This window comes from Bacillus rossius, chromosome 17, assembly GCF_032445375.1.
Source record: "Bacillus rossius redtenbacheri isolate Brsri chromosome 17, Brsri_v3, whole genome shotgun sequence".
NCBI classification, from domain to species: domain Eukaryota; kingdom Metazoa; phylum Arthropoda; class Insecta; order Phasmatodea; family Bacillidae; genus Bacillus; species Bacillus rossius.
Window position 1 is genome coordinate 27,303,886 of NC_086344.1, and position 21,132 is coordinate 27,325,017.

Sequence of the window (21,132 nt, forward strand, 5' to 3'; positions counted from 1 at the left end):
CACCAAATTCCGGCGATATAACCGTGACAAGTGAAGCACATTTTGAAGGGTCAGCCTATTCAGGAGCACACACACGCTATGAGATTTGAACAGCCACCATAACAATACATGGCGAGAAAAATGAAGGTAACGGCGAATTGTAAGGCCCAGACGTTTCATGTTAAAAAAAAAAAAATTGCGAAAACACGCGTTTAGCCCTTTTTCACTCTCATAAAAAAAAACCGTTCATAAACGAAATACGTAGAAAGAGAACTACCCTATCCGCCTTCGTCGAATTCTAAAACGCTTTTTTCCCGTAAACAGACGCCACTCGGATATCTTCAACGGTTAATTTTTTTTTTTTTTTTTCAAATCTCGTTCTGATCCGATGAGTCACCCGCGCGCGACACACGAACACGCAGCAACACAAGAACACGTATACGTCTTACTCTCCGCGAACTGACAGGCGGCGTCTCCGCTGCGCTGACAGGTAACCAGGGCTGGCAACGCGACAGATGTCGCCGGTCGCAAACACGGCCGCAGGACTGCCACCCTAATAACTATGGGCTTTTTTAATAATAAATAAATACGGGTGCGTTGGCCTCCCAGCGCGTCGCAGATGACAGGAACATGAAAATTTTTAGGGTACATACTCTTTAATATTTTAATCACGCAGGCACTTCGATTTTTATGTTCGTAAACTGTGTAGATTACATATACTTCGGCATGTCTTGGAGAGAAAATGTTTTATATGAGAATTCTCTCTTTTTTTTTAAATTTTTCTAAAATAATGCGGGAGTTTTTATTTTATTTTAAAATTTTTCAACTTACATCCGAGCACAAAAAAAAAACAAAAGAAAGGAGGGAAGAGCGATTTCAAAGGTAGATTGTCCGTCTGGAAGGGCTGCCGTCTCGCTGTTGCTGACAGAGATGTCAGAAAAGGCTTTGGAATCGCTTATCCTCGCGAGGATTGGTGGAGTGAAGCAGAAGATCGAACAAGGGAAGTGCGTGCGAGAGAGGCGGGCGAAAAGCTGTCGATGAACTCCGGGGCGGGACAACGCAGTAGCCGAGCTGCCTCCGATATCGAGACGGCCCTGGAATATCGAATATCTCCGCTATCGACTCCAACCCGCCTCGTCAGGGGTGTGTGTGTCAGCGAGGCGGGATGATAAGCGCGACGCTCGCTGGTGCTTCTAGCGCGGTGTCTCCTCTGGACTGGCGCGCAGTCTTCTCGTCGTCACAGGATAACTGTGAAATTTGGTGGAGAAGTGAAGATAAAGGTGTAATGCATGTGATCTATTCCGCCTTTTTTACGCCTAAAAATTACTCTGAAAACATGCGTTTTAGCCATTTTCTTAAAATACAGTTTAAAAACATAATCCAAAATCAAAAGTACTTTCCGGCCCTCAGCGAACTCTTAAATGCTTTTCGTAAGCAGACTCCCACTCGGATATCTTGAGTAGTTTTGAAATCGCGTTGTTTTTCCTGAAGCTCTGCGCACTGCTTGTGTGTTCCCGAACTAACGTCATCGCGTGAAAAAAAAATTCCAGGTGTCTTTACAAGTTCCCTACGATTTTTTATTTTTTATTTTCGGCCGCAATAGGTTGAGAACAAACGGGAAAAAAAAACTTTTCAAGACTCTCGAAATCAGAAAAGTATCAAGGTCGAAATAAAACCGTTACCAACAAGACCTCATCATCTTCCATGACCTCATAATCCGTCCATCACACGTTATAAAGCTTAGTAAATTATGTGCATTAACACATAAATAGTTCTAAATTACGTTTTCCTAAGTTTTTTTGTACGGTGTTGTGTGTTTCTAAGTCTTTATAGTACTACGTTTTTGTGTTTCTAAGTTGTGACCGTCGTAAATTAGGATTATTTAAGTTGCACTGTTTCTAAGTTGTTTAAACTAATATAATTTTATAATCTTTTCTCAATCAGAAGTTTTTCTATCCTCTTTATATTTGGTCAAACGTCACTCGTTCATTGGCTGCAGACATGTGATGTGGCTCTATTTTGGGTAACTTGTTCATTGGGGGTTTATAATTGGCCCAGAATCCTCCAGGTTGAACAGTCAACCAATGGCAGAAGCAGTACGAAGGTTTAATTATTTGAAATTTCAGCCTTCCACGAAATAAAACTGAGAACCTTTCCGGTATCTAATGATTAGAGACAGGAAAAATTCGCGGTTTCATTTCGCGATAGGATAGAATCCAAATGCGTTTAACTTTTTTTGCTGCTTCCGTATCGGACCGCAGTTTACCTGAAAGGACTCTCGAGCCAATGAATAACCCTTAACTAAAGAAGTATCGAATCACAAGCCTCCCAGGAAGCAGGTCTCACGAGTGAGTAGCCAATGAGCAGGTATGTAATTTTCCCCGAGTACATATAGGATCGCGTAGTCTATCCTTACAGGTATTTGAAACCGCGAATTTTTTCCAGTCCCTATTAATGACTAGGGACCGGAAAAATTCGCGAATTCAATGACCTACAGGATAGACTCCAAGATCCTCTATGCACTCGGACAAATTACATATGCTCATTGGCTACTGACTCGTGACAACTATTAACTAGAATTTTTTTGATTCGATACTTCTTTCGTTCAGGATTATTCATTGGCTCTGATTCCTTCAGACAACCTGTGGTCCAATCACTGAAGCAGCAAAAGGATAAACACATTTGGATTCTAGCCTATCGCGAAATGAAACCGCGAATTTTTCCGGTATCTACTACGTAATAACGTCTTGTCCTGCACAAGCTTGTTTCAAGCTCGAATGAGGAATTGTTTGGTATCTGGGAGACGATCAGCCCTTGAGTGGAACGAATCGTGTTGTGATAATGTTTAGCAGGCTTTCACGGCCTATTGTCTGAAGTATGTAGCTTTCCCTTGGGTTGTAGCCGCGTCGTTGGCAAATAATTCACCGAATTTTCGGTCGACATTGCAGTCGCCATCATCAGGGAGCAGTTACCTACTTACCAGTTGTCCTGCCTTTACATAACTCTCGCCTGAGGGGAAGGTGCTTCCTGATTGGCTGCTGCTGTTGGGCCGATCAGAGCCTTCCTTTCTTCTGGTTGGCTGGGGCTGTTTTGCCAATCAGGGGAGGTTTTGTCTGATGTTGGTGTGGGTTCTGCTGACGTTCTCTTCTGCGTGTGTGTTTTCCCCCGGGAGCAGGGTGTTCACAGTTAGTACTTTCGTACTAGATATAGTACTTTTATAAGTTTTTTAGTGGTCTAGTACATTTACGCTCAGATCTAGTACTTTTTTCTTTAATATAATAATGTTACAGTAACTCCAATATGCTTTATTGCTAAGCGTAATTATTTTTAAAAACTATGGAATGTATGGGTGTGTGGTGTGATAATTTAAGTTAGAGCATTGCAATGTCATAATAACTTCCTAAATTGTTAAAAACCATAACAAATTATAATTTAGTACTTTTTTGACGTGACAACGTCTAATAAATCGATGAACGCCGGCTGCACGCACGAAAAAGTGTCCCACTACGGATGTCCCACTACGGATGTACCTGTTTGCTCATTGTACGCATGCGTGGCATCTCTCTTCATGCTCATTGTACGCATGCGCGGCATCTCTCTTCCACTCGATTGGAACGACCATCCTTTGTATCCATACAAAATAGTGATAATTCAATCAAAATGATTCAATTTTATTCATAAAAGTATGCAGAGGTAGATTTTATCATACAAAAGATAGAAAAATTAAAAAAAAATTCTTCCTCAAAGAATATAATATTTTAAATGCCTAAATGCGGTTTGGTTGTCAAAAATCTATTACGGCTCAGTCTCAGGCCGAATATGATATTCCTTTTCTTCTGGATCAATCATTTCATCAATGTTTTGTTATGACGTTTGTCACGTTAAACTATCGTCCGTGAACCGACTTTACAGACGACCAATTTTTTTTTTCCCTTTCAAATCTGTTACTTTTTTTTCTCGCCTGAGTTGGTACCAAATGGTTTTTTTTTTCCTTTGTGGCCACCCTGCACCGGGGAGCAGTCGACGCGCGCCTGTACGAGGGCTTGGTGGACGCGGTGAGCTACGAGGAGCTGCGACAGGAGGCGGCCCACCTCCCCGGAGAACCCCTGGTCCAGGAGGAGATGCTGGGACAGGGCAGCATCGCGCTGGTGCTCTACACGTCCGGCAGCACGGGAGTGCCCAAGGGTGAGTGAGACAACTCGTCCTCTATACAAGACCCCTCTGCACTCGCGACGGGGTTTGTTTTTTTTTTGTTTTTTTCCCCAAAATTCTTTTATTCAGCGAAAAAAAAAGATTACATGTGGCATTGGCCAAGAAATACCAGCAGTGGCGTAGCCAGGATTTGTGTATGGGGGGTGTTAAGAAGGATGGCTCCCCCTCCCCCCCCCCCCCCGTATTAAAGCGGGGGGTCCGGGGGTGCTCCCCCGGGAAAATTTGGATTTTAAGGTGTAAAATAGTGCTATTTTAGCAGTTTTCGGTACTTAAATTTAAATATTGTAATGGTGAAATTTTTATTAATTTTAATATGAAATTTGTTTGAGTGATGAATAAGAAATTAATTAAAGATTTGGTGCTAAGGGGGGGGGGGGGTTAACCCCTAAACCCCCCCCCCCCCCCGTGGCTACGCCCCTGAATACCACAACAGTAGAGTAAATAAACAAACACCACGCTTGCACGCAGCTGCAATCCCGGACGCTTTTCCATCGTCTCTTCTTTGCAGAACAGGACACAAGGGAGACCATTGCACACAGGATTGCAATGCACGATAAGTAGAGACCTGCAAAATTCGCGGATTCATTCGGCGATAGGCTAGAATTCAAACACATATACCTCTTAGATGATTTTGCTATTGGCTTACTGCTCATCTGGACGAATCTCAACCAGTTATATAAACCCTCAACCAAAGAAGAAGGATCGAATCACAGAAAAACCAGCTGAGACGACTTACAAGTCGGCAGCCAATCAACTTGCGTTATTTGCCCGAGTGTACAGGGGTATGTGCAGTCTATCCTGAAGGCCATCGAAACCGCGAATTTTGCAGGTCTCTAATGATAAGATACCTATACATAATAGCATGGAGAAAATTAGATTAAAAAAAACACAATTGCAATGTACTAAAATGTGTCCAATGGAAACTGATCACTGATTGGTCCACGTGATCCTCTGACGTCATGTGTGGCGCGGGCCACGGTCCGAATACACTGATACAACTTGAATTTTTTTTCGTCTCGATCTGTGTCCTTTGGTATCGTAAAACAACAACAGAACACCCACGATATTTGAGTTTCTGGTTTTTGTTTGAAAAAAAAAAAAAGGTGCACGAAAACAATAAACGAAAAAAATTTAAAAACATTTACTGCGCTCTGGTTTAGATTTCAGGAAATTCGGACATGGAATAGTTTTGATTGTTTTTTAAAGTGTTTCTTATGAAAATACAGGCATAAACTTCAGTATTCTGTTTCAGTGTAAAGGCATGCTTTGAAAAACACTGTATTGGCTGGATTTAAAATATTATCACACATAATCAATAATAAGAGTAGGTATGAATTTTGGTTACTGCTGGTTCCTCTGTTAACTTATCCAGGTGAATCTTGCACAGGGCAAAGTTTGCGATTTAACATAGCCGATAACCATTGTTACTAATAAAGCTATTTAACCGATTTAAAAGTTACAGCTATATCTGTAAAAGCCTATCCTAACATGACCGACACAACTGTATCGGACGGTTCGAACATAACCGATATACCTGTATTGACTGATTCAAACAAGATCGATACATCTGTATTGACTGATCCAAACAGGATCGATATAGCTGTGTTGTGAGATTCGAAAAGAATGATGTAACTTTATCGACCGATTCGAACGGGACCGATATACATAGCTCGATTAGTAGGTTAGAATGTAACCGATATAGCTGTATCGGCTTATTCGATGGAAACCATAAATCGATGTTTTCGATATATCGATCTATTATAATATACAAACATTTACCCATCCTTTGCTACTATAAAATTTTATTTAAGTATGCATTATGTTGATTTCTTTATATATATATATATATAAACACGACCGATCTAGCTGCATCAGCAGATTTGATTAGTTAGATGGACTGATTCGAATGGGACCGATAGAGCTATATCGGCCAGAGAGAATGGGGCCGATTTAGCTGTAGGTATCTGCCGATGTATGTTCTCATCGGCACGCCCGCAGCTATGAGCACGTGCGAGTACGTGCGAGTACGTGCGAGCACGTGTGAGTACGTGTGAGCACGTGTGAGTACGTGTGAGTACGTGTGAGCACGTATGAGTACGTGTGACTATCGGCGCGGCCACAGCTGTGAGCACGTGCGAGCAAGTGTGAGGATGTGAGAGTACGTGTGAAGTACGTGCGAGCACGTGAGAGTACGTGTGAGCACGTGTGAGTACGTGTGACTATCGGCGCGGCCACAGCTGTGAGCATGTGCGAGCACGTGTGAGGATGTGAGAGTACGTGTGAAGTACGTGTGAGCACGTGTGAGTACGCGTGAGCACGTATAAGTACGTGTGAGTACGTGTGAAGTACGCGTGAGCACGTGTGAGTACGTGTGAGTATCGGTGCGGCCACAGCTGTGAGCACGTGCGAGCACGATGCTATCAGTACGGGCATGAGTTTTTCGCGAAAAGATATGAACGTCTACTAGAATGCAACAAGGTATAACCGCACCAGCGGTTTCTTCCTTGTGATTGGCGGCCTTCTGCGAGAGAAGTCGTCGCCTTGTTTTACAGAGCCACTCAGGACGCGTTTGATTCCACACTGACTTAATGTGATTGGTGTTGTAACACTCGACATGTACCTGAAAGAAACTCATCCAATCACGGAACACAGACGAGGCTACATTGTTTTGACTTTCAGCTAGTATCGGAATCGGGAAGCCTACAACTCACGTAGTTTCGGTTCCCTGCAAGAATTTCCGAAGATTCCCGAAGTTTCGAGTTTTGGTATTAATCCCACTTCAGCGGCTAAATCAGAAGTTTCAAGCATGTTGTGACTGACCTAACCTAACCTAACCCTTCGATTTTTTTTTTAATTTCAATTTTTGAGAGAAATCCGAAGTTGCACGAACGTGGCAGGGAACCGAAACTACGTGAGTTGTAGGCTACCGATCGGAATCTTTTCGCGAAATATGCATGCCCCTGGTGACGAGTCTCCGGGTGGTCTCCCCCCTTCAGGCGTGCGGCTGTCGCACCGCGCCGTGCTGAACCGCCTGGCGTGGCAGTGGCGGGTGTTCCCGTACGGCTCGGAGGAGCGCACCTGCGTGTTCAAGACGGCGCTGACCTTCGTGGACTCGGTGTGCGAGCTGTGGGGCCCGCTGCTGTGCGGGCGCGCCGTGCTGGTGGTGCCCCGGGAGGTGACCCGGGACCCCGAGCGCCTGGTGCGACTGCTGGAGGACCACCAGGTGCGGCCTGCATGCCTCTTACTCCTTCACGGTCTATCTTTGAAAGATTTGTGCGATGCGAGTGCATGACTTTGATGTAAGCTTCCGGACATACGCCATTGCTAAGCACGTGCATGTCTGTAGAGGAAAACTACAAAAAAAAAACCCACAAAAGACAAAAACACAAATTTTTGCTTAATTTGTGTTTTTGTCTTTTGGTTTTTTTTTTTGTAGTTTTCCTCTACAGACATACATGTGCTTAGCAATGGCGTATGTCCCAAAGCTTACATCAAGTCTTCACGATCTAACTGGACATGTCTCCACTTTTTTTTTTTTAAATCTAAAACTCTGACCATGAACTGAAGTGAGCGAGTAATAAAATTGTATTTTAAAAAAACCTAAAAAAACATGCTTTACATATTGTAGGAACTAAATAAAGTATAAAATAATCTTTAAATTTCAGTGGACATGACTCACTTATTTTTTTTATAATCAAACCGACCTGTCGGTCTTTTTATTTATTTATTTATTTTTGGATGGGGAATGCATCATCGCACAAAGAGGCACTAGCAACGTACATGGCACGGTGCTCTATTTACATCTCTTCGGCCAAGTAGTAAACGTTCTCTGTCCTTTACGCGTCAGAAATCGTTTCACAACAATGCTTCACGAAAAAAAAAATTGCATTAAAATTCGGCCTTGAAATTTCACTCCCATCGCGCTCAAAGAAATTTCAACTTCAAAGATATTTTGAGAAATCAACCGCACTCACATAACCCCCTCCCCCCCATCAAACCGGAATTTTGTCCCCAACACACTTTCAATCCCATCTCTCGACCGCTCCTCGTGCGACAATGCTATACATTCCCATTTAAAAAAAAACGAAAGAAATAGATGAACGAAGGAATAAGACAGAGAGTATACACAAGTATTTATTTCAGAAAATAGATATAGGTATCCTATGCAGTCAACTGTGAGTAACTTGTATTTTATATTTGCTGCCAGCGCGCTCGCGTTCCTCCTTGTTCGACGAGCAGCGTAGAGAGCGCTGTTGAGACAGTCCCTGCATTTACCGTGTAGATAGCGCTACTTGTCTTGTATTTATATATGTGCTGCCAGCACGCTCTCGCGTTCCTCCTTGTACGACGAGCAGCGTAGAGAGCGCTGTTGAGACAGCCCCTGCGTTTACCGCGTGGATAGCGCTACCTGTCTTGTATTTATATATGTGCTACCAGCACGCTCTTGCATTCCTCCTTGTTCGACGAGCAGCGTAGAGAGCACTGTTGAGACAGTCCCTGCGTTTACCGCGTGGATAGCGCTACCTGTCTTGTATTTATATATGTGCTGCCAGCACGCGCTCGCGTTCCTCCTTGTTCGACGAGCAGCGTAGAGAGCACTGTTGAGACAGTCCCTGCGTTTACCGCGTGGATAGCGCTACCTGTCTTGTATTTATATATGTGCTACCAGCACGCTCTTGCATTCCTCCTTGTTAGACCAGCAGCGTAGAGAGCGCTGTTGAGATAGTCTCTGCATTTACCATGTAGATAGCGCTACCTGTCTTGTATTTATATATGTGCTGCCAGCACGCTCTTGCATTCCTCCTTGTTCGACCAGCAGCGTAGAGAGCGCTGTTGAGACAGTCCCTGCGTTTACCGCGTGGATAGCGCTACCTGTCTTGTATTTATATATGTGCTACCAGCACGCTCTTGCATTCCTCCTTGTACGACGAGCAGCGTAGAGAGCACTGTTGAGACAGTCCCTGCGTTTACCGCGTGGATAGCGCTACCTGTCTTGTATTTATATATGTGCTACCAGCACGCTCTTGCATTCCTCCTTGTTAGACCAGCAGCGTAGAGAGCGCTGTTGAGACAGTCTCTGCATTTACCATGTAGATAGCGCTACCTGTCTTGTATTTATATATGTGCTGCCAGCACGCTCTTGCATTCCTCCTTGTACGACCAGCAGCGCAGAGAGCGCTGTTGAGACAGTCCCTGCATTTACCGTGTAGATAGCGTTTCCTGTCTTGTATTTATATATGTGCTATCAGCACGTTCTTGCATTCCTCCTCGTTAGGCCAGAGAGTGCTGTTGTGACAATGCGCGTGCGCGTGTGTTCAAAGAAATAGATGAAATTGTTTTTTTAGAAAATAGATATAGGTATTCCATGCAGTCAGTGACTCGGACCAGCAGCGCAGAGACAGTGTGTCATCCCGGGGGCAGGTGGAGCGGCTGGTGCTGGTGCCGTCCCTGCTGCGTGCCGTGCTGCTGTGCCTGGAGCTGGACCCCAGGCGGGGAGGGGGAAGGCTGGCGCGCCTGCGCACCTGGGTGTGCAGCGGCGAGCCTTTGGCCCCGGAGCTGGCATCGCGCTTCTTCCGGGCCTTCCCCGGCGGCCGCCACCGGCTCTGCAACTTCTACGGCAGCACCGAGGTCATGGGCGACGTCACCTACCACGTGATGGAGTCCTCCCGGGACGTGGCCATCGCCGGCAAGGTCCCCATCGGTCAGTATCTCTGCCTCCGGACACTCCACCCCCTGTGGTATGGGGACGCACCACAATGCCGAACGTACAATAACGGAGAATGCCAAATTGACTACAACTCCGACAGCTAGAAATCTGCTGTGTACCACAACGCCGAAATACAGTAACGCCGAAAAATATCATTGCAGGACCGCCACAAAGGTTTGGTTAGGTAAGGTTGGGTTAGGTTAGGCTAGCCTAGGTTAGGTTAACACACACAAGTTCATTCTATTGTTTTTCATTTTGCTCCTGTGGGCCCACCACCCCGCAGAAACATTTCTCGGAGTTACTGTATTTCGGCGTTGTGCTACACAGCAGTTTTCTAGCGTTGCGGTCAATTTGCCATTCAGCGTTATGGTATTCGGCGTTGTTGTACGTTCGGCGTTGTGGTAACGACCCCCTGTGGTATCAACTCCGCTGACTTGGACTTGCCCCTCGCAGGACGGCCGCTGGACAACACGGCGGTGTACCTCCTGGACAGCCAGATGCAGCCCGTGGTGGCGGGGGAGGCGGGGGAGCTGTACGTGGCGGGGCTCAACCTCGCCGACGGCTATGTCAACAACCGCGACCCGGACCGCTTCGTCAGCAACCCGCTGTCCACCGACCCGGGTGTGTTTTTCCACCCCCGCCGCACCGACGCCCACGTCAAACAATCCATTTGTAGGAACACAGACAGCAAAGTAAATATCTTGGAAGAAATTAGTCCAAAAATTATTACAGTACAGATAAACACAGTGGGTTAACAATGAAGAGACTGTAGCAACAGGACCAGTAAAGAGACAAAAAATGATGACATTAGATAACAACAAAAGAACAAAACAAACATAACGAAATTTACAACACTCAGGAGTTGGGTGCACTATGAAAATTGGGAATTTGGGGGGGGGGGAGGGGGGATCAGAATGTGAAATGCCACTACCAACCACACACACCTCATTGGCACTGTCGGTTGAAAGCACGGTGACAAAACCACTGATGCCATATGTAATAGTGTGCAATTTATTTATTTTTTGTTTTATTGTTTAAAAGAATTAGAGAAAATTTGGTTTTGTTGTTCACGTGGTTTATTGAAGTGAGAAGTTTCACTTGTAATGTATACGGTGGCCATAGACTCCAGGTTCAACTCACCTTGTCACCAGAGGGGTGACAGTAGATAGGACGAACTAAATCCTTAAAAATTGGATCATACCATGTTTCACCAACATCGGGAAAAATAGATTACAAGTTTTGATCTCTTTAGTTTATTACATGCCCAGTTGTTATTAATTTGTGTTAATCTATGTTGCTCAGGGGCGTAGCCAGGGGGGGGTTTTAGGGGTTCAAACCCCCCCCTTAGCACTAATCTTTAATTAATATCTTATTCATCACACAAACAAATTTCATATTAAAATTAATAAAATTTTTACCATACCAATATTTAAATATAAGTACCGAAAACTGCTAAAATAGCACTATTTTACACCTTAAAATCCAAATTTTCCCGGGGGAGGACCCCCGGACCAACCGCTTTAATACGGGGAGGGGGGGCATGCTTTTTAACACCCCCCATACACAAATTCTGGCTACGCCACTGATGTTGCTGTTACAGTACTAGAAATTACTTATATTCTAATTATAAATAGTTTTAAGTTAATTTTAGTGGAAGTAGGCCTATACTACATTACGTTGTATTTGGCTGTAATTTTTTCGTTGTCAAGTTGCAAAGAAATGGTATGATCGCAAGGGTTTTGTCTACAAATTTAAACGAACGATCATTACTATGGGAGTGGCGCCTCTCCCTTTACTTACTCTATGATGGACACGGTAGACCGTGTACTGACGAACATGCCTTATTTGTCCTACCTTTGCAGACTACTCCCGCCTGTACCGCACTGGCGACTTCGCGCGGCTCGTCAAGGGCACGCTGCTGTACGAGGGCCGCACCGACTCCCAGGTGAAGGTGCGCGGCCACAGGGTGGACCTATCAGAGGTGGAGCGCGCCGTCCTGTCCCTGGCGCCTGTGCAGAAGGGCATCGCCCTCTGCTACAAGCCGGGCGAGATCAACCAGGTCAGTGCTGCGATCGTGCGGTGGCCGCTGTAACTGTGTGCGATATCCATTAGGTCGGTGCTGCGATCGTGCGGCGGCCGCTGTAACTGTGTGCGATACCCATCAGGTCAGTACTGCGATCGTGCGGCGGCCGCTGTAACTGTGTGCGATACCCATTAGGTCGGTGCTGCGATCGTGCGGCGGCCGCTGTAACTGCGTGCGATACCCATTAGGTCGGTGCTGCGATTGTGCGGCGGCCGCTGTAACTGTGTGAGATATCCATGAGGTCGGTGCTGCGATCGTGCGGCGGCCGCTGTAACTGTGTGCGATACCCATCAGGTCAGTGCTGCGATCGTGCGGCAGCTACTGTGACTGTGTGCGATACCCATTAGGTCAGTGCGGCGATCGTGCGGCGATCGTGCGGCGGCCGCTGTAACTGTGTGCGATACCCATTAGGTCGGTGCTGCGATCGTGCGGCAGCTACTTTGACTGAGTGAGATACCCATTAGGTCAGTGCTGCCATCGTGCGGCGGCCACTGTGACTGTGTGAGATACCCATTAGGTCAGTGCTGCGATCGTGCGGCAGCTACTGTGACTGAGGGAGATATCTGTTAGTGCAGTGCTGCTGTCATGTAGCTGCTGTTGTAACTGTGTAACGTATATGCAGAGATTAGAGAAAGTTACAGATGGAGCATAAACATAGTTTGTTGGTATCTCTGCTGTAGCCAGGGGACGTAAGGGAAGGGGGAAGCAGGTCGCCGCCATATTGTGCAATAAAGAAAATCGCATTTTCTCATAAGTGATGTATGTATGGTGGTGGAAAAGTTCATGAATATTAAACAAATAAAGACTGTTGACTCGAGAAAAATGATTGTGTACAAGAGTATGTAGTAAACTACATTTCTATATATTATATAAACAAATGGCCGCCATCTTCTTACGTGAATAAACTGGCCACAGTGCTCAGAGCTTATGCTCCATCTGTAACTTTCTCTAATCTTTGTGTATATGTGACACAAAAGATTGTATGGATTGACGTCAAGGTTATTTGATTTTTATGGGGGTAATATTTTGAGAATTGAACATACATGAAATGAATGAGTCACAGAAACAGTAATATTCTCAGAAAACACATCTCACTGAAATGTCCATGGAGTATCTCAATTTTGTACTGAGATGTATGTGAAGTGTTTTGTTAACATAAAAGTATTAAAATTTTTCGAAAGTGTTATAACTTGATTTAAATAAAAATATTCAACAATTTGTAGATATTCATGTAGATCATGGCCTCCACATTTTATTACAGGCCCTGGACCCAGGATCGGGGACCACACCCCCCCCCCCCCCCCCCCCACCATCCCCTTAATCGCAATTTTACAATCACGTGCTACATTATAATTGCATGGTTATTTCTTACCTACACACTTTCTAGAATGTTATTTAACCTGAAAATACAGGGTAAAATTGTGATTACTATTTTATAAGTCCAAACTAAGCTTTATTTATATAACTAGTTAAGTACTTTAAAATAACCACAGCAGGTATTTATATTTAATTTCACACACTGAAATAACAATAAGCAGGGCTGGGCCTAAGCCCCCTCCAGGCCCGGGCCCTGGACCCAGGGGTCCACCCAACCCCACCCTCGTGGGGGGCATGATGTAGATATTAAAAATTACTTTCGTATTTGCCCATGAAGTTCAGAAAACTAACAAACTTCCCTATTTATATTTACCAGCCACTAAAAGAGTTAAGGCCGAAAGAATCTGACAGTGCGGCTTACCTCGTTCCTACTTCGGAGACTACGTTTTGATACAGATAATTATTAGGCGTTATCATAAATCAACTCCTCAAGAACCAGAGGCACTGCAGAAATGCGATGCATATCAATTACAATATTACATAATTTTAGCAAAAAAAAATATATATTTTTTTTTGGTATTGTGTACATTTCAAATGGATCTCTTACGTGACATGTAGCGGCGTGCATGTGCTTCATCCTGGCAGGCCCTGGTGGCGTTCGTGACCGTGGAGGACGGTACTGTGACGGATCATGACCTCGAGGACATGCTGTCGACGAGGCTGGCGTCCTACATGATGCCGCAGGTGAGAGATCCACGCCCTTTTTTTGGACAGAAATATTTCCTTTGCCTTCTTCATGCCATCAAGGGTGTCGCCAGCCGATGGCCTGGGGGAGGGGGGGCAGTAGCGGATCCAGAGGGGGGGCTAAGGGGCTCAAGCCCCCTCCAAAAGCATCTGGGTCCACTATTGTTTTAGTGTTTGCCTTGATAAAGCCTAGCCTCAGCTGGGTCAAGCCCCTCCCAAACCAAAATCCTGGATCCGCCACTGGGGGGGGGGGGGGGGGGGCAAATTGTGGGAAAAGTGTGTATTTATTTGCATTTGGCTACATTTTTTGAATCTCCAGGGCTCTAGGGGAGGGGGGGCAACAGCCCCCTCTACCCCCACCCCCTGGGACGCCCTTGCATGCCATTGCTATTCTCCGTTCACTCTTACCTGAGTTTTGGAATAAACAAAGCCTCTTGTAAACAAACATTTTCATTGGCTGCCGGCCGCCGCGCACATTATTCGTGCGCAAGAAATAGTCCCTTGGTTACGTACCATTTGTAAGTATTTTTACACTGTCTTTTTTATAACAATTGTTGATATATAGCATTATAGCGATTCATCATTAATTTCCAATACAGTTTAATGTGTCAGCAAGTATGTACTTACAATTATGTTAGCAGACGCCGTGTGTACGGTGGCATAGACAAAAGGTACTGTACAGTGTACAGTTGATGCCCGGCGCAACAGTTGCATTTCGGATTCGCGCGCGCACGGTTTGTTATGGCTGACGTCGGACCAAGTTTTGTAAAACACAGAACGGGAAAGCCTTTGAAAAGTGCACAGAAAACTATTGTGTTGAGTGTTTTTAAAACATTTTCAGACAAATATCCGGATTGTCGTGTGAACGATATTGCGAGTTTAACTGCGGAATTTAGGCGTGTTTCGATAAGCAGTGTGCTTCGTGCAAGGAAAGAATTACAGGACACCGTGACATTAACATCTTCCGGGAAAAAAAGGAAACTTGAGTATCCTGTTATAATAACTTGTGATGATTTTGTGAAGACGGTTATTAGGCGTAAAGTGCATAGTTTTTTCTTCGCAAATGAACCACCTACGCTAAATAAAGTGCTACGGTGCTTCCTGTTATATTACGTCTCCGTTATTTTATTAGCACCGACTGTACTGAAGTGTGTGTGTTGCAACTAGTGCTTGGCGCGCCAGATGAATTCAGCCTATCACTTGCTGACGCGGCGCAGTGATACGGCGGTGTTTGTTTATTTCAGAACTCAGCTAAGAGTGAACGGAGAATAGATTAAGTAATTATGGAAAGTTTTTGAGTGAATGGGAATACTCCAAGGAAAAGAAGTTAAAACATACATATATGTGGTCTTTCAATAGGAGAAACATCAGAGCCTGAATCACCAAACTTAAAATGTTTCTTTTTTTTTTTAAATAATTATTATTTACATTATAGGAACTTAAAGACACAGTAAACAAATTAAGAAGTTTTAAGTACTAAGGGATCAGCTATGGATTGTAGAAATATTCACCATCGCATAATTTCCTAAATATTTTCATAACTACATGAATATTTTAAAAGAGATAGATAGTTAAAACTAGTTTAGATTCTGGGAACTCCAGCTACGATTTGAGTCAGGGACGTAACCAGAAGGGGGCAGACGGGGCTTGTGCCCCGGGCACCGCATTTGGGGGGGGGGGGGGGCGCTAAATTGGCAGAGCAATTTTTTACTATAAATATTTACTTGAATATCATGGCATTACAATACAGAAAATTGGAGATGGCAGATGAACTGAATTATATTGTATTGAAAGATACATACATGTATATCATCAAATATTTAAAAACACTGGTATTTTTTTACGTACTGTCCAACTTGCAACGTGTTAAAATGAAATGACTGTAAAATAATATATTTAATTTACCACTTAAGTTTAAACACAAATATATTTAGAGCAGTTAGTGGAATTAATATGCGGTGTCGATATTAGGTGTTACCGGGAATGGTTTTGGTTTGGTTGATTTAAAGGGGGGAAAAGGGGCCTGGGCATCAAGATGAGTTCATTCCCCGGGTGGAAACTAGTCTAGTTTCAACCCTGATTTGAGTGTCCTATTACTCCACTACCTCAAATCGTCAAACCCGGATAACCTTGGCGACAGTCGAAAGGCCTGACCACCAAAGAAGTGAAGTCCCACTCTGATAAGCATTTAATGACACTTACAATAGCATTTTTTTGAGCTAACACACATTTGCCTATTTGTGAATTAAAAAAAAATTAATATGAACATTCAGATGCAATTTCATAACCATAAAATTCTGATGTAATTATTATTATTTTTTTAATATTATGTCTTGATTGAGTTCCTTCCGTCTTCGCTGATGGTCATCTGATATTTTTGTTGGTAAGCACTCCAGTTCACTTTCAAGAGCAGGGGCGCAACAACAGGGGGGGGGGGGGGCAAGGGTATTTTGCCCCCCCCCCCTCTGAAACCTTGAAGTGGGGGCAAACGGGGGCAAAGAAAGTGCTGTGCAATCAATTTTTAGATAATAAAACTGCTTAAATAGCACCATTTTCCACCTTTAAATACCAATTTTCCCGGGTGAGGACCCCCGGACCCCCCGCTTCAATAGGGGGGATCGATGATTCTTTATAAAAAGGTATATTGCCCCCCCCCCCCCCCTTTGAAATTTAGTTGTTGCGCCCCTGTTCAAGAGGAAACATTTGCTCTCTCGTCAGTTCCACAAATATACAGGGGGCCAAGCATGACAATTCTCTTGGGTAGCCGTGCCCGGCCACTGGTGGGATAAGTTCTGGTGGTCTTGCAGATCGTCATTGTCGAGAAGATCCCACTGCTCGTGAATGGCAAGATAGACAGGCAGACCTTGCTGAAGGACTACGAGACAGCGCACGAGAACGGTGAGTGTTGATTGTTTTGATGGCCTTATGTATGTGTCCACTGTGTGTGTGTGTCCGGACTTGATTCACCAGTGAAATAAATTTGGTGATCAATGTGGCTACATATAATTTAGTGGAATAACTAAAGTTAATAAGAACTGCTTCATATAGTTTACCTAGTTAAGTCATCAGCATTTAGTGTTAAATTATATTTTTGGCGAATGACTACATCTGTCATAATGCTGTAAATTGACACTATGGTATAGATTTATAAAATTTATAAATATGCGATCTCTTCCTTAACAGAGGTAAAATTTTAAAAGTAAATGTCATCCAATTGTTATGGCATAAAACACTTTTGAAACCAATATGGCGTCTCTTTGGCTCCCATTTCTCTACGCTTATTTTGAGCACTTCAATATGTTTTTGTTTCGTGTGCTACACAAATCACATGTGTGAGTCATCTGGCTGTAAGGCTGGGTTCACAATTAAAAAAATTAAGCGAGTGCATATCAAGCCATGCACACGACCTGTGCGAACTGCGAAATCGGTTCACAATTCAATTCTTACTGTTAATTTCAGCCAATGAAATTTCGCAAACTATGCGACATCTGTTAGCAGTGTTAGTAAATAAACATATTAACTATCAAAATAACGATAATACTATTATTATCTCGACATTTTCTTACCACAATATGGTTAATAAATATAAACATATTTCTAGTCCCGCCAAAAAAGCACCCTGCTCTTCTCTCATTGGCTGTTGTGCCATGCGTATGCGACCGAAATAAAATATATATTCATTTCACTCCTATGCGCACGACCTCGCTCCCATGCACACGACAAACTTTCTGCTATTGTGAATCGTTAGGTTAGGAAACATGGCGCTCATATCCTTATGCACACGACCTACTGTTACTGTTACTATTACTTTTTCAATTGTGCGTCCAGCATAAAGCTGGGTTTACGATTGATTTCCTTAAGAATTATAACTTAACATCGAGCACACGATTAAGTCAAAACTACATTTTCCAGTTTATGATTGACATAGAAGTCGTTAATTCTAACCAATCACAGCACAAAAAAACATGGTCGGCCATTGTTCGAAACGGAGAAGCAGGTTTGAAATAGGTTATTGACAAATGGGATATCTATTTTTCGAAATGGATGATGATTACAAATGACAAATAAACGAATTCTAACCCAAAATACTGCCTCGCTCGGTCCAATAATAAGACATAAACTTCCGGCTGAAAGGTTCCGGTTTGTTGTGATTGGTCGCTTCCCTTAAGTCTTAACGAAAAATATAAAATATAACCATTTCTGTTAAGTCTTAAGTCATCATATGGTTCGCACACGACCCGTCAAAATTCACACACGACAATCACAAACCATTCCACTAGTTTACATAGTCATATGGTAAGTACACGACTTAGTCTTAAGTCTTAATTCTTAATTTTCAATCGTAAACCCACCTTTAGTACTTTTGTACTAGATCTTTACTTTTATAAGTTTTTTAGTGGTCTAGTACTTTTTTCTTTAATATAATAATATTACAGTAACTCCAATACCTATGTTTTATTATTAAGCGTAATTATTTTTAAAAACTATGGTATAATGTGTGTGTGTGGTGTGATGTTTATGTTCAAGCATTGCAATGCCATAATAACTTCCTGAATTGTTAAAACCATAAAAATTTATAATATAGTACTATTTTTTTTTCAAATCTAGTACTTTTTTCTCGCCTAAGTTGGTACGAAATATATTATTTTTTCCTTGCGGACACCCTGGCGGCAGGGGTGAACAACAACAGCACCATCGAGGCGGACTACTCGGGGGTGCCGGGCAAGAAGATGGCCGCCGCGCAGGTCCTGTTCGAGACGGTGGGCTCCGTGCTCGGCAGCAGCGTCCGCTCGGGCATACGGCTGGGCGCGAGCTTCTACGAGCTGGGCGGCAACTCGCTCAACTCGGTGTACACCGTGACCAGGCTGCGCGAGCAGGGCTACGTGATCGGTGAGTGCGCCCGCGAAACTGACCTGCTTGCCGGTTCAATCATTCAATACCCGCGGTATTTTTCACCGTGCAAACAATTTGACGTGACGTCTAATAAATCGATGAACGCTGTGTCCCGTTACGCTCATTGTACGCTTGCGCCGCATCTATCTCTCTTCCACTCGATTGGAACAACCATCGATTTGACTTTTTCGAGGCACATTAAACTTGAAACACTCCCATTCGTTTCCTACTTTTCCTATCATCGTCATATCCTTAACAGAATAACACAGACTGGAAGAAGTTAAATAGCAAACATGTATAAAAGTTGTAGTTAACATAATCTCTTCGTTAAAGTAATAAACATATTTGAATTAATGAGCGCAAATAAAAGTAAATTTATCAATTAAATTGTAGATTTCATTTCACTCCTACTTTGTATCCATACAAAATAGTGATAATTCAATAAAAATGAATCAATTTTATTCATGAAAGTATGCAATTATTTCATCAATGTTTCGTTATGACGTTGTCACGTTAAACTATCGTCCGTAAATCGACTTTACAGACGACCAATTTTTTATTTAATTGCCTCTTGCATAAATTGTTGGACTAAAATACCAACTATCTTAATCATAATATTATCACTCATTTTTATTAATAAAAATGCTTGATGTTTTTTATAGGATCACAATATTTATTTTAACATCCTTATTTTTTTGATTAGGTTGTTGGATTAAGATTATCAAAAGATGCAATGGATGAACACAGGAATGTCATTTTTGGGAAAACAGGATCTGAATTCTGGTCTAATCATTCTGATTTTAGTTTTACATGGCTTCCCGAAAATGCACCTGGTAAACAATGATAGTTCCTTAAATATGCCAGAGCCGATTCCTGTTCCAATATCCCTGGTCTGTGTTGTAGGTTGCCATCCGTAAAAACATCATCATTGACAAGTTATTAAAACACAAAGCAATAGATAAAAAAAATATAAAAATTAATCAAAGCCAGTTGCAGTTTTTGAGAACATGATCAAAAGGTCACCTAAATTATCTTCTTTACACCATAACCAAGGATATGAGATCTGTGTATGTGGTGGAACCCTATTGCTCCAACTATGTATTGCTTCGGCAACAGAGGCTGACAGAGATTTAATTACTATGTGCATAACGTTGCCATGCTGTGGGATCTGGGATGCGTTTAGAATGGTCTGAAACCACCATGTTCCAACTACTCACTGCCTCATCATATCAGTTTTCATTAATAACAAACATTATCAGATAGTAATTTCAATACTCTGTGTACAAAATTCCCAAGCTATTTGACCTAAGATATGTGATCGGTGAGTGGGCTGGAACCCCATGATCAAACTACTTACTACTCAATAATTATCCCAGTTGTCTTTCCTAAAGAACACATGGTGGCATAGATTTCAAAACTCTGTGTACAACATTTCCAGGCTATGAGACCAGGGATTTGTGATTAGTGAGTAGGCTGGAACCAACACATTACAACTACTCACTGCTCCATCATACCAAATGTCTTTCAAAGATAACATGGTCAAGAAGAGATTTTAAACACTCTATGTACAACATTACCAGGCTGTGAGACCTGGGATAGGTACGTAATTAATTAGTGGTCTAGAATCATAATGCTCTAATTATTCACTGCTCCATCATGCCAGTTGTATTTTACAGAAGACATGGACAGAAAGTGATTTAAATACTCTCTGTGCAAGGTTACCATATTGTGAGACCTACAAACATGATCATTTAGTGGGCTGGAACCACCATACTCCACCTACTAACTGCCTGGTCATGTCATATCTTGTATTTCTAAAAAACAACATAGACTAATACAGGTATTTAAATACTCTGTGCAAAACGTTACCATTCTGTTAGACATGGGAAATGGCATCGGTGAGTGGGTTGGAACACCCCTGCTCCAACTACTCACTGTTCCGTGATGCTAGTCGTCTTTACAAACCCTAACATGGTGAAGGGTGTTCGATTAGCTGAGAACGAGTCTGCTGGATGTTTCATGAATGTGCCTCGGAGAGATATAAACGAGTCACTCAAAACCCAGCCTGATGCAGCAACAATGATTGCTACTGGTCAACGACTTGTTACGCACTTCAATCGTTCGGGCTTAGCTCAAAGAAAAAAGTGCTGGAGATTCAAAAAGAGCTAAATTTACCCGAGCATCAGTTGGTGCAAGA

General features: G+C 43.1%; 1 protein-coding gene across 3 annotated transcripts in view; it reads left to right on the forward strand.

Moving 5' to 3' along the window:
* Positions 1-21,132, forward strand: part of LOC134540803 (beta-alanyl-bioamine nonribosomal peptide synthetase ebony) — a 115,788-nt gene that overhangs the window by 81,113 nt on the left and 13,543 nt on the right. For all 3 annotated transcript variants that reach the window (XM_063383733.1, XM_063383732.1, XM_063383734.1), the window contains exons 3-10: positions 4,000-4,164; positions 7,188-7,414; positions 9,613-9,892; positions 10,352-10,519; positions 11,761-11,957; positions 13,944-14,042; positions 16,850-16,940; positions 18,717-18,932. In XM_063383733.1, coding sequence (XP_063239803.1) covers positions 4,000-4,164; positions 7,188-7,414; positions 9,613-9,892; positions 10,352-10,519; positions 11,761-11,957; positions 13,944-14,042; positions 16,850-16,940; positions 18,717-18,932 — 1,443 coding nt within the window. The remainder of the gene's footprint in view (positions 1-3,999; positions 4,165-7,187; positions 7,415-9,612; positions 9,893-10,351; positions 10,520-11,760; positions 11,958-13,943; positions 14,043-16,849; positions 16,941-18,716; positions 18,933-21,132) is intronic.